Below are 13,406 nucleotides of genomic sequence, written 5' to 3'. Positions count from 1 at the left end.
AAAAGAAAACAATTTAAATTGTATAAATTTGCATTCATTCATTTAAGATAATTAATTTGTACAGGGTATTTGAGACAAAAGACAAAAGAAGTCAACAACATGCGGCTGACACATTCAGTCTGCATTTAAATTGGGCTACATCAGCTTCACTTAACGACAAGAATACGTTAATATGTAATAAAATGTCAAACAAAAAATTGTATAATACAATTTATAAATATTGAAATATTGATTGATATCTTTTGATGAGCATTAGAATGAAACTAAAGTGCTTAAGAAGAGTAGTGGAAAATGCTAAAGAAAATTAAACTGCAACTATTTAGGATAACTAGTAACATTTATTGAGGTTAAGTTGTCCTTTTTTTGAGGTTAGGTTGAGTAAAGCGAGCTAAGAACATTTTATTGTTGATCTCATTCGTATTTAAGTTTCGTTAGAAGAGGTTATTTTATGTCATGAGAAAGTAAGTTAACGGAAAATAGTTGAAAATGTCAAAGAAAACAAAACTATGACAATTATTGAGGTTAGGTTGAGCAAAAAGGGAGCTAAAAGTAGTGGAAAATGCTAAAGAATATAAAACTGCAACTATTTCGGATAACTAGTAACATTTATTGAGATTAAGTTGTTCTTTTTTTGAGGTTAGGTTGAGTAAAGCGGGCTAAGAATATTTCATTGTTGATTTCATTCCTATTAAAGTTTAGTTAGAAGAGGTTATTTTATGTCATGACAAAGTAAGCTAACGGAAAATAGTTGAAACTGTCAAAGAAATCAAAACTCTGACAATTATTGAGGTTAGGTTATACTTTTTTGAGGTTAGGTTGAGTAAAAAGGGAGCTAAAAGTAGTGGAAAATGCTAAAGAAAATAAAATTGCAACTATTTCAGATAACTAGTAACATTTATTGAGGTTAGGTTGTCCTTTTTTTGAGGTTAGGTTGAGTAAAGCGGGCTAAGAATATTTTATTCTTGATCTCATTTGTATTTATGTTTAGTTAGAAGAGGTTATTTTATGTCATGACAAAGTAAGTTAACGGAAAATAGTTGAAAATGCCAAAGAAAACAAAACTATGACAATTATTGAGGTTAGGTTGTACTTTTTTGAGGTTAGGTTGAGCAAAAAGGGAGCTAAAAGTAGTGGAAAATGCTAAAGAAAATAAAATTGCAACTATTTCGGATAACTAGTAACATTTATTGAGGTTAGGTTGTCCTTTTTTTGAGGTTAGGTTGAATAAAGCGGGCTAAGAATATTTTATTCTTGATCTCATTTGTATTTATGTTTAATTAGAAGAGGTTATATTAGTTAAATTTAAAACGGATTGAAAAGTTAGGGATTGTTTAGAGAATGTCATGACAAGGTAAGCAGACAGTAATGAGAATCTTTTCCACACACTTTACAGGGTATTCGAGAGTTGTTGTGTGCGAATCGAATTGATGGCTTTATTTGCAGTGTGTGTTAAGCGACTTAAAACAGCTTAAATGCTGTGCTGGTGCCCATAAAGAATGAACCGAAGCAAAAACGTTGCTGTTGTTGTTGTTGCTGGAATGTTCGTGGCGCGACAAGAAACATGAAACAAGGAATAAGGAATAAGGGACAGGGGACACGGGACAAGGACACATTGCGACGCATTGGCATTCGGTGATGGAGGCTTTAAAAGGAGCAGAGCAATGCGAAAAGGACGAAGGACGAACGACGAACGACGGATGGGCAAATGCTTGCGATTTATGCATAATTTATGCAAAAAGGCGAAACACAACAACAATTTGACATTAATCAGTATGCTTTATTGACTTGATGCTACCAGAGTCGCAATTGGACAGCCAGAGAGAGAGGGAGAGGGAGAGAAGGGGAAGAGCGACACATACACACACACACACACACAGAGATTGGGATTGTTCAAGAGCTAACACTCATGACGTTTGCGTACCCAACATTCCCATAACTTAATCAAGAAATTCTTTATGTTCCCACCTCATGCACATGCTCCGCTATTCCTCTCTCACTCTCTATCTCTCTCTTTCTTTGTGTGCGGTTTCCCCCCGACCACCCCCTGCACAACAACATCATCTCATCAATGGCGTTAATGGCCGTCGTTGTCGTTCCTATTGTGGTTTCCGTGCCTTTTGTTTTTCATAATGAAAGTGACTTTGACATTCCGCTGCCTCGTCGGTTGCGGTTCACATTTCTTTCATTCGCTTTCTTTTGCTTTTGCGAAAAGGAATTTTCATAAATTCCTATAAATGCCACGTGCAATTTTTACTGTTCGTACTTTTTGCCCAGGCATTACCCATTACACAGGAAAATCCTCTTTTCCGACTCCTCCTCCGACTCCGTTCACTTTACGTGCCATAAAAGAGCACTGCTCATTAAATTTGACTTTCACCTGTGCAGCACAAAAACTTTGAAGCAACACCTGTGTGGCAAATGCTGGTCACCCTAATTTCGATGAGCGGTAATTAGAGGCTAAATTAGTGCCAGAATTATGGTTGTAATTATAAAAGATGCTTTCAAATTATTCATGCAGGGAAAGTGCACGAGGTCTGAAATTTATATAAAATTGTTGTCACAAATACTGAACAAGAGAGCAGAAATTTAAAAGAGATTCGAGAGAAAACGTGAGAATGCCGAAATAAACAAATGAAAATGAAAATTAAAGAATTTGAACTTCAACTCACAAATGTTTTCCTCAATAATATCGTCTTTACTAACTAACTTCAATTCTAGTTAATCGCTGTTGACAAAAATCATTTCATTGATATATCTATCAAGCATCAATTTCGAAAGCTGTATTCTTCATTCATTTTTAATCAGTTTAATATCCCTCCAGCGAAATAAAATAAAAGTTCATTTAAAATCTGCATTCTTCGGCTGCGAAAAACCTTGAGGGCTGCACTTGATGTAACAATTACATTTTTATACCACGTCTTTGTACACTCTCAGTTGGGTATTTCCATTTGGAGCAAGTGTTTGCAACGTTCATAAAATACTTTTTAAGCTGTGTATCTGCTGTTCTCTTGACTAATTGCTGACCTATTTCTGTGTGCATTGAACAGTCTTTCCCGGCTGTCTGTCTGTCCGTCTGTGTGAATGCATTTATCTCACAAACTATTTGCGCCAGAGATATTTCATATTCATTATTTAGATGTGACGCTCACAGATCGACTTCATTTTAAACTTAGAAATCCTGCACTTGATTTGCCAAAACTTATAAATAAAATAAATCGAATAAGAAATCTACAGTCGAGTGTGCTTGATTGTGAGATACTTGCTATCCATTTTCCACAAAGCCATATTCTAAAAATATACCAAATTAATATACCGAAAATAAAACATACCAAATAAACATATCGAAAAACACTAAAATATACTGAAGGTTATATGCAAAATATATCAGAGAATACAAAATATACATACCACTTTCTATAAAACAATATTCCAAAAATATACCGAAATATACTAAAATAAACCGATGACTATTGGTTTATCGACACTTATAAAATATTCCAGAGAGTACAAAATTTTCCACAAAAGTGTGTTTTCGAAATATACTAAACGAGTATATCAACACAATATACCAAAGGCTATATATTTGGTATACCGAGATAGTTCTACATTCTCAATATATATTAGAGAGTACAAAATATGCTATTTTCCATGAAACCGTAATCTAAAAATATACCGAAAAAATACTAAAAATACAGATTGTCGAAATATACCAGAGATCTCTAGTATACTGTTTTCCATAAAACCATATTCTAAAAATATACATAAAATATACCACATGCTATATATATATGGTATATCGATATAGTTCTTCATTCAAAATATACCAGAGAGTACAAAATATATCAAAAGGTAAACAAAAGCGTTTCATTGCCATACAAAAGTATTTCTTATATAACTTCTATACTTTCTTTCATGATAAATACTGCAGTTATTATTTTATACCGAAAATCGCCTGCTATTCTATTTGTTTTTTATTTTTGGCTGTGGAACTGGCCAAACCTAATCTAAATACTTAATAGAAGTGCATAAAAATAAACTAAAAATTCTCAAAACTTAAAGGCAGGGTATCTCGTAGTCAGGCACACTCGAGTGGAGCTCTGCCTACATAAAAGTACCATTGTAGTAATTATAATTACAATATGCAATAATTTGTCTAGTTTGAACGACGTTTCAATTGACGCCACGATGACCAACCACGTAGCGTTGCCCAAAAAAACAAAAAAAAAAAAATCAAATTTGTGCGCGGTAATTAATAAACGAATTTAATTTCTTTATTAACTGTTTGTTGTTTTTTTTCGATTGTCGATTGAAGCTTGAGGCAATTCAGTTGCGTTTCTGTTGGCCAACTGAACGGAGCTGCCTCAAAAGCGACGGAAGCACTTTAAAAATCCAACAGACAGACAGACAGACAAAGCTGAGTTGCCTATAAACTATCGCATTAAGTAGTGAGAACAACAACAAAGAGTAAAGTGTGGAAGCGTGATGCACTTGTACGTGGCATTGTGGGTGTGTGGCACGTTGCTGACGCTGCTGCTTGGCTGGCAGCAGCGAAAGTGTTGGCGCCTCATTTGGCAGCTAAATGGGTGGAGGGGCGTGGCACAGCAGCCGCTGCTCTGGTTTCTGCTCTGCATCAATCTGCATCCAAACAGTTGAGTTCATCTCTTTATTCCCGCAATTTATTTAAGTGCCATTGATGAAAACAAAATACCTAAATTAAAAAATACAACCAACTAAAATATGAACAACAAATTACAAAGTGCAACAAAAGTGAAAGTGAATAAGAAACTGCAAGAAAAAGAAAACGAAATGCATTAGCGACGCTTCAAACTATTCACTTTTTATAACTGCCATTTCATTTTCCTTCAAATTAATTGAAAAATTATAAAGAAAACATCAAAAGAAGCAAGTTCTAGAAAGTTGAAAAAGGAATAAAAGACAAGTAACAAATTATTAAAAGCAATACTAAATAATAATGCGGAAATAACATAGACAAATATAAAAATTCAAATAAACAAGATATCTAAATAGCGAAAATAAACACAATAGCAAATCTGTTTTAATAATAAATTACAAATAGTGAGCTTTTCCAAAGAAAAGAATAAATAATAAATGAAATCAATTCATTATTTTGGGAACTCCATGAAATGCAATAATAAAAAAGTCGAAAAGTTATAAATAAATACAACAAATTTCTAGATAAGCGACATCTCAAACTACATGCTTATTAAACTCTAAAATAATGGAAAAATACAATACAAATAAATACAACAGCAAATTCGCAAAACTGGAAAATAAAACACAAAAGAAAAGAATATCTGATGAAAAGTCGAAATATGAAAAATAAATATAACAAATCTGTAGTTGAGCGAGACCTCAAACTTATTTACTTATTAAATCTGCACTTCTAAGTCTTTCCTTTATATGTATAATACTACATTAAATTTTGAAATAATGGGAAAACTACAACGAAAAGAAACACAATAAGAAATTAATCATCTTTTCAAATGAAAAGAATAAATGATGAATGAAATTAATTCATAATTTTGAGGAAAAAAAACACCATGAAACACACCAATAAAAAAGTCAAAAAGTTATAAATAAATATAACAATTTTCTAATTAAACGACACTTTATTTTACATTTCTGCTTTCTACTCTTTCTTTATATAAAATGTTTTGAAATAATGGAAAAATACAATCAAAATACTGGAAAATAAAACACAAAAGAAAAGAATTTTTGACGAAGAGTCGAAATAAGAATTATAAATAGCGACATCTCAAACTTATTTACTTATTCAATTTTGAAATAATCGGAAACTACAGCGAAATGAAACACAATAGCAAATCTGCCTAGAAAATAAATAAAAAATTAGTCAATAGAAAATAATAAATTATGAATGAAATCAATTGAAATCAAAAAATTGAAAAGTTATAAATAAATATAACAAATTTCTAATTAAACGACACTTCAAGCTTACATTTCATACATATAATAAAGTTTTGAAATAATGGAAAAATACAATCGAAATAAAAAACAAAAGAAAAGAATATCTGATGAAGGTCGAAATATGAAGAATAAGTACAGCAAATACCCTTCAAAAGCGACACCTTAAATCACATATTAATGAAATCGTAATTTTAACTTTTAATCGATTTTAGGCATTCTGGATAAAGTGACACGTTTGCGAGTTCTCTTCACGCGTCCCTTGGCCATTTTAATTGGAACCCGAGCTCTGCTCTACATCGATGATCCCGCTGGAATGGAGTGCGTATTGAATGCAGCCGAATGTCTCGACAAGACTTTTATGCAGGAGGGTTTCTTTGCCCGCAAAGGATTGTTGCATGCGCGTGGTAAGAGTTGTTAAACAGTTTATAGAGTATTAACTAGTTCATCATTGATTTGTAGGTCAGAAGTGGAAGCTGCGACGCAAACAGTTGAATCCCGCATTCAATCACAATATTGTGATCAGTTTCTTTGAAGTATTCAACTCGGTGGGCAATCAGCTTGTCGAGCAATTTGCCACACAATCGAAGCTGCATGGCGATGCCGTCAAGTTCAAGGATGCCGAGGATATGCTCAGTCGCGCCGTCCTCGAGGTATCCTGCCGTGAGTAGACACCCAAAAAAAAAAATACAGAAAACATCAATAGCCCGAATAGATAGCAAGTAAGAAAGCTTCAGTCGAGTGTACTCGACTGTGAGATACCCGCTACCCATTTTGAATAAAAGAAATATATTTTGCGGTATTTTTCTCAAAATATGCCGAATATACTGCAAAAATACTAAAAATATACCAAATGGTATATTTGGTATATCGATATAGTACCGCATTCAAAATATACCATAGACGGCACAATATACCAGATTGTCAGCCAAAGCAACTAAGACCCCTAAGTAAGTAGGCGTTTTTGCCCATACAAAAGTATTTCTTTAATAACTTCGACAATTTTTATCTGATCGTAACCAAATTTTCAGGAATCATAAATACTATAGTAATTATTGTATATACCATTTTTCGCAAATCTAGCTTTAAAATTACGCTTGTTATTCGATTTTTTTTGATTTGCGGGGGCGGAAGTGGGCGTGGCAAAAATTTGAAACAAACTTGCTCTGCGTGCAAACATAACAAATGCTGTCGAAAAAAAAATTATAGCTCTATCTCTTATAGTCTCTGAGATCCAGTGTTTCATACGGACGGACGGACAGACGGGCAGATGGAAATGGCTAGATCATCTCGGCTGTTAACGCTGATCAAGAATATATATACTTTATAGGGTCAGAGATGCCTCCTTCTACCTGTTACATACATTTCCTGACGGCACAAAGTTATAATACCCTTCTACCCTATGGGTAGCGGGTATAAAAATACAGAAAACATCAATAGCCCGAATATACAAAAATACTCAAATCGAATCCAATCTAATGCAATATACGAAAGTCATGTCGCTTCTTCTTCTTCGCATTCGCGGCGCCCTTCACGGCGCGACACGTTTGCCCAGTTTCCATGCGACTCACGTACGCGGAACCCAACAACAATACACACACAGTACAACACACACAACATTTCAGCCAACACACATTTCAGACAAAAGCGAGACAAAATGTCATTCAGTTAGTCACGGAGGAAGTGAGGAGAAGTGAAAGAGAAGAAGCAAGAGCTATAGAGCTACACCTAATCTATGTCTATTCACTTGTCTTCTCTCTGCTCAGCTGTAAATTATGATTTCGCTTCGATAATAATCGTGCTATTGATTTAGATGGAAGCAGCGCAAATAGACAATGCCAACAGACAATTGCACCGAGCCAGGCAGCCAAATCGAGTATGGTAGAGCAACCAATCGAGTCGAGTATCGCCCAACAACACAATGCTGCGAATTAATTAGGAAATTGCAAATGTTGCCGACACATTTCGAACAGTCAGCAAAGTCACGACATACCACGGACTACGAATGAGTAGCAATTTAATAACAAATACTAAAGCTGTAGTACCGTAAATATTTTAAATAATATATATGGGTAACTTACTGACAAGTGACAAAAACATATACCAAAACATTTTTTGAATTTTGAATAAAAATTAATCTTATAGCTCTTGATTAACACTTTAATTAGAACCAAGAATGATTTTGGAATTCGCACGAAATACCAAAAATTAACAATCTTATGTATATATAATATTATATCGTAAAACAGAACAAAATGTCATAAATCAATTTGAGCCAGAGCTATAAGAATAACATTTACTTATTTATAACATTTTTTCAGTTTACGTTTTACCCACATTTAAATGACAAGCAGAGAGTAAATAGGCCATATAATCACAATTATAAATATTTATACGATAATATTAAAATCATGGAACAATCAATAACACCCCATAGATCTCATATAAGTAGTTGATGTATGTATTACAAAATGTCATTCATCAACTCCTCTAATGAGCTCGATCACTAGTTGAATCGTATATAAAGTAAAATAGGTGATGGTGACCAACCAGCTATGATAGTAAAAAAGTGAAAAAAAAAAAACAAAACAGTGCGGTATTAATTTTTGCAATTTTTGGTATATTTTTACAAAACTTTATTTAAAATATACCATACATTGCCAAATATAGCAAATTGTCAGTCACAGTATTATACCAAAAAAAATACTAGAAATATACCATATGTTATTTTCGGTATATTTTTACAGTACTACATTTAAAAATATTGTATATTTTAAATATAGTACTGTAGTGTCAAATATACCAAATTCTAAGTCAAGTCAATATACGACAAAAAATAAGTAAAATATACCAAAGACTATTTTTGGTATATTTGTACAATACTTTATTTAAAATATACCATACATTGCCAAATATAGCAAATTGTCAGTCACAGTATTATACCAAAAAAAATACTAGAAATATACCATATGTTATTTTCGGTATATTTGTACAGTACTATATTTAAAATTATTGTATATTTTAAATATCGTACTGTAGTGCCAAATATACCAAATTCTAAGTCAAGTCAATTTACGACAAAAAATAAGTAAAATATACCAAAGACTATTTTTGGTATATTTATACAGTACTTTATTTAAAATATACCATATAATGCAAAATATACCAAATTGTCAGCTGAAGTAACGAAGACTCCACTTTAGTGCCTAATAAAAGCCTTTTTAGCCGATTCAAAGAGGGACGTGGGCGTGGCAAAAATTTGAAATCAATCCTATGGATAGCGGGTATACCCATAGACATCAAATTGAAATTATAACTTACCCCACACCATATGATCTCAAGTTCGTGGAGCTAAAAATAAAGCATAAAAATAAATTTCACATTAGCATAAATTCTTTCATTAATTTTTATACACTACACAGCACTTAAATTAAGTTATTGCTAGGCACTACGCAACACTGGAAATAAGTTATTATTACAAGCTGCACAACACTTCAAAAATGTAAGAAACGAAGAGTTAAGAAATAAAAGCAGTTAGACAAATGATAAGCAGTAAATTTATAAATACTTAAAAATAACAAAAGAAAGAAACTCTTTTATAGACATGTAATTTAATTAAAAATCAGCTATAGGGATAATAGAAACTTTTCGCTTAAAACTAATCCAAGCACTCTTTCATAGAAGTAGAAGTTTCACTTGAGTGTAATCAAACTATGAAAATTATCGTGAAAAGTTTGCGCTTTGCACTTCCCGCCGCAGCACACGTAAAAAATGTTCATCATATTTTTTGAAGGTCTAAACGAGGAGTCAAGAGTGGGGAATACTTGGGAATACTTTACAGAGCGCTGAGCTTATGATAACTAATAACTTTAATAGTTTAATAAGTGTGCGACGAGTTAAGAGGGGAGATGGAATTTTGTGAGTGTCTGTGCGAAAAGAAAAAGACACGCAACAACAGCAGCAAGAGTTAAGTGCAGTGGAGGACGAGGAGGAAAGGAAAGTGCTTACCAAGTTGATGTCCCATCAGGGATTACAAAACCTCAAAGAAAACAAGTTGAAGCACGTACCAAGCTGACACGAGACACTAGTCGACTAACCGGATGCTCTAAAAGTAGCCAATCTAATTAAAGCCAATCTGTGAGTTGATTAATCGATTAAGCCAGCTGTAGTGTGAGTGAGAGTGCGAGTTAAATTACATAATCCAAGAATATTTCATATTTAGATAGATTTCACCTTGAATCCCCTGCTTTCTGCTCAATCCCCAATTTTTGTGATTTTGTGTAGAGCACAAAAATTATAATAAATGCTAAGAAACATTCGTCTCGGGGGAGATTTTCGCTCAGCTCCTTCAAAAGTGTTTTAGCACAAAGAAAATAAATATTTGATTAAAGCATTATTATTTTAAGCTTTTTAGTTGCGAGACGGGACACAAAACTTGAACATATATATTTCAATGCCATATCGTTTAAGCGAATATCTTCTCAAGCATGAAGGGAATGAGTGAATGAGGAAAAAAGTGTTGTCGCAGGCATTAGAGCAAATTTAATTAGATGACATAGAAAATTTGTTAGCCATTTGACACAGCCTTGAGAGGAGAGAGGGCAGAGAGTGAAGGCGAATTATGTTGTCGGCAGTTGATGTTTAGACTTTATAAGCTTCCTCTCTCTCTCCCACTCGTTATCTCTCGCATCTCTTTGCTATTCATGTTTCTTTCACTCTGCTTGTGCATCGTTAACTTTCATTGCAGTCACCATCATGGGCACACCGACAAATTTCACGCAAGCGGATGATGCTCACATTGCCACCACCTACAAAAGGTGAATACCTCGCCTCCGTCTCCCATTTCCTTCTCATTCCCTCTCTCTCTCTCTCTTTAATAGGCTGCTGGAAATCTCAGCCATTAAGACTGTGAAGCCTTGGCTGCAAATCGATTTGCTGCATCGCCTATTGGAGCCGCAACTTTATGCCGAGGCCGAGGAATGCAACCAGTTGCTGGTCGATTTTGTGGCACAGATTGTGCAGCGCAAACATCGCAATTGGCAGCTACGCAATGCCATTGACGATGGCCCCACCGAAGATGGCACCTCCTCGTGGCAACGTCGCATATTCATCGAGCAGATGTTTCAATTGGCCGCCAATGGCGAATTAACCCTGCAGGACATCGAGGATGAGGCTCAGTCCATGGTCTTGGTGGTAAGAGGCAACAAAGTATTTTGCTTTGCTCATTAAGTATTATTGTTTTTCTAATCTTAGAAATTTATATGATTCTCTTAGTCTTAAATTTGTATAATTCTTAGTTAAAGCATTCGAATTCCTTCGATATATTTCAGTATTTTTACCCTAACCTAAAAACAAACTTTGGTATTCTTCAATATTTTTTTTTTGTTTTTTGGTATATTCACTCGAATATTATAGTTGCGGTGAAAAGAAATGAAGATAATCTGTTTGATTATTTATGATTCTGCCAATTACTTATTGGGTATTATACGACACAAATGGAGACATTTCAGATAATATAAATTATTCATATTCTTCACAACCGTCAATGTTTTAGTATATTAATATACCAAAAATAGCCTTCGCTATATTTCAGTAATTTTTAACCTAACCATATATACCGAAAACAGCCTTTGGTATATTTTGGTTTTTTTTTTAGTATATTCATTAGGTATAAGACCTTCAGTAGATTTCAGTATTTATATACATTAATATTGCCCTTCAAAAATACACTTTGGTATATTTCAGTATTTATGGTATATGAATATGCCAAAAATAGCTTTCCGTATATATATATTTTTTGTTGCTATATTAATTTGCTGTATATTTATGACACTACCTTTATTTTCATACCAAAAAACAACCTTCGGTCGATTTCAGTATTTTTCGGAATATTAATTTGATATACATATTTTAACGATAATACTGCTTTCATATTTTGAATGCCACTAAAGCTTTTTTCAGTATTTATGGTATATGAATATACCAAAAATAGCTTTTGGTTTATATATTTTTTTGTTGCTACATTAATTTGCTATATATTTACGATAACACTACTTTTATTTATATACCAAAAAACAACCATCGGTCGATTTCAGTATTTTTCGGAATATTAATTTGGTATGTTTTAATGATAATACTGTTTTTTTTTTCTTATTTTGAATTTTAATGATAATACAGTATTTTTTCTTTCGTTTTATGTGACTTCGATTGAATTTCCATTTTCATTTCCTCTTATTACAGTCCTTTGAGACGGTCTCGAACAGCATAATGATTGCTCTGCTCTGTTTGGCCACGCACAAGGGCGACTGCCACGAGCGTTTGCGTGCTGAAATTGCCAGCGTGCTGCCCCATGGCAACGATGCCAGCTATGTGAGCGTCGAGCATTTGCAGCAACTGCGCTACTTGGATGCCTTTGTGAATGAGGCACTGCGCCTGTTGGCCACGATACCGATGAATTTGCGACATGTTAGCCGGGACTTTCAGTTGGCCGGACGTGATGCGATTGTGCCGCAGAATACGATTATTGTACTCGACACATTCAACATGCAACGCGATGCCGCATTTTGGGGCGATCGAGCCAAACAATTTGAGCCGCAGCGTTTCCTCCAACATCAACTCGATCTGGAGCAGCAGGAACAGTGTGAGCAGGATATGAAAACAACAACCCTAGGAGGATCACAGCGTCGACACTCGTACAGCTTTTTACCGTTCTCAAAAGGATTGCGAACTTGCATTGGTAACACACAATTGAGAAGATTATAATCTGGAATTCTAATCAACTCTCTTTTCGATAGGTCGTCGCTATAGCTTCTTCATTATGAAGGTGTTTCTGGTCAAGTTGCTGACGCACTTTGAGTTCCACAGCGATCTGCAATTGGAGCAGCTGCAGTTTGTTGAAGGCATCTCGCTCAAGTTTCGCAATGCCGATGATATACTCTTTCAGATTCAGCCTCTTAAGCAGACATAAATAGTATGTTTGCAATCATGCAACAACCTTTTTACTATTATTATAATATAAAATTAGCTAATCACTAATATGAATGTAAATATGTTGATTTAATACTTTTCTTTGATCAAGTCAAAAGTAGCATATTTACTTTATTTAACTGTTTTTTTTTTCTTAGTCAGTATTTTACTTTGGAATCAGTATATTTAGTTCAAAAAATTTTTTTTTAACCTTTTCTTATGTTACCTCCTTAGCTATTTATATTTCTATAAGAAAATAAACGTCTTGTGTACAATATTTAAAGCATTCTGAATGCAGTTAATGTCTTTTTTTCCATTTGATTTGAAGAAGAGTTGCATCTAAATATATCATTACTTGTATTTTTATTTCTTTTACTATTAGTCCGACAACTATTGAAAAAAAATAAAAGATTTACTAAACATATTTCCTTCACAACACAAAGCTCAAATTGTTCAACATTGAATTTTTGCCTACGATTTGAAAATGTAATTCCAAA

The 13,406-nt window shown here is 33.7% G+C and overlaps 1 protein-coding gene and 1 long non-coding RNA gene across 3 annotated transcripts in view; one reads left to right on the top strand and one right to left on the bottom strand.

The window, feature by feature from the left end:
- LOC132796134 (uncharacterized) overlaps positions 1 to 13,406 on the bottom strand; it is a 55,367-nt gene that overhangs the window by 13,878 nt on the left and 28,083 nt on the right. For both annotated transcript variants that reach the window (XR_009633506.1, XR_009633505.1), the window contains exon 2: positions 9,265 to 9,294. This is a non-coding gene — a long non-coding RNA (uncharacterized LOC132796134). The remainder of the gene's footprint in view (positions 1 to 9,264; positions 9,295 to 13,406) is intronic.
- Positions 4,367 to 13,135, top strand: LOC132796133 (probable cytochrome P450 318a1). Its single transcript, XM_060807189.1, has 7 exons — positions 4,367 to 4,648; positions 6,159 to 6,350; positions 6,406 to 6,606; positions 10,691 to 10,760; positions 10,824 to 11,136; positions 12,184 to 12,679; positions 12,738 to 13,135. Exons 1-7 carry the CDS (start codon positions 4,483 to 4,485, stop codon positions 12,908 to 12,910), a joined length of 1,611 nt encoding a protein of 536 aa, XP_060663172.1. The 5' UTR covers positions 4,367 to 4,482; the 3' UTR covers positions 12,911 to 13,135.

This window comes from Drosophila nasuta, chromosome X, assembly GCF_023558535.2.
Source record: "Drosophila nasuta strain 15112-1781.00 chromosome X, ASM2355853v1, whole genome shotgun sequence".
Lineage (NCBI taxonomy): Eukaryota > Metazoa > Arthropoda > Insecta > Diptera > Drosophilidae > Drosophila > Drosophila nasuta.
This window is presented reverse-complemented; position numbering and strand designations above follow the sequence as displayed.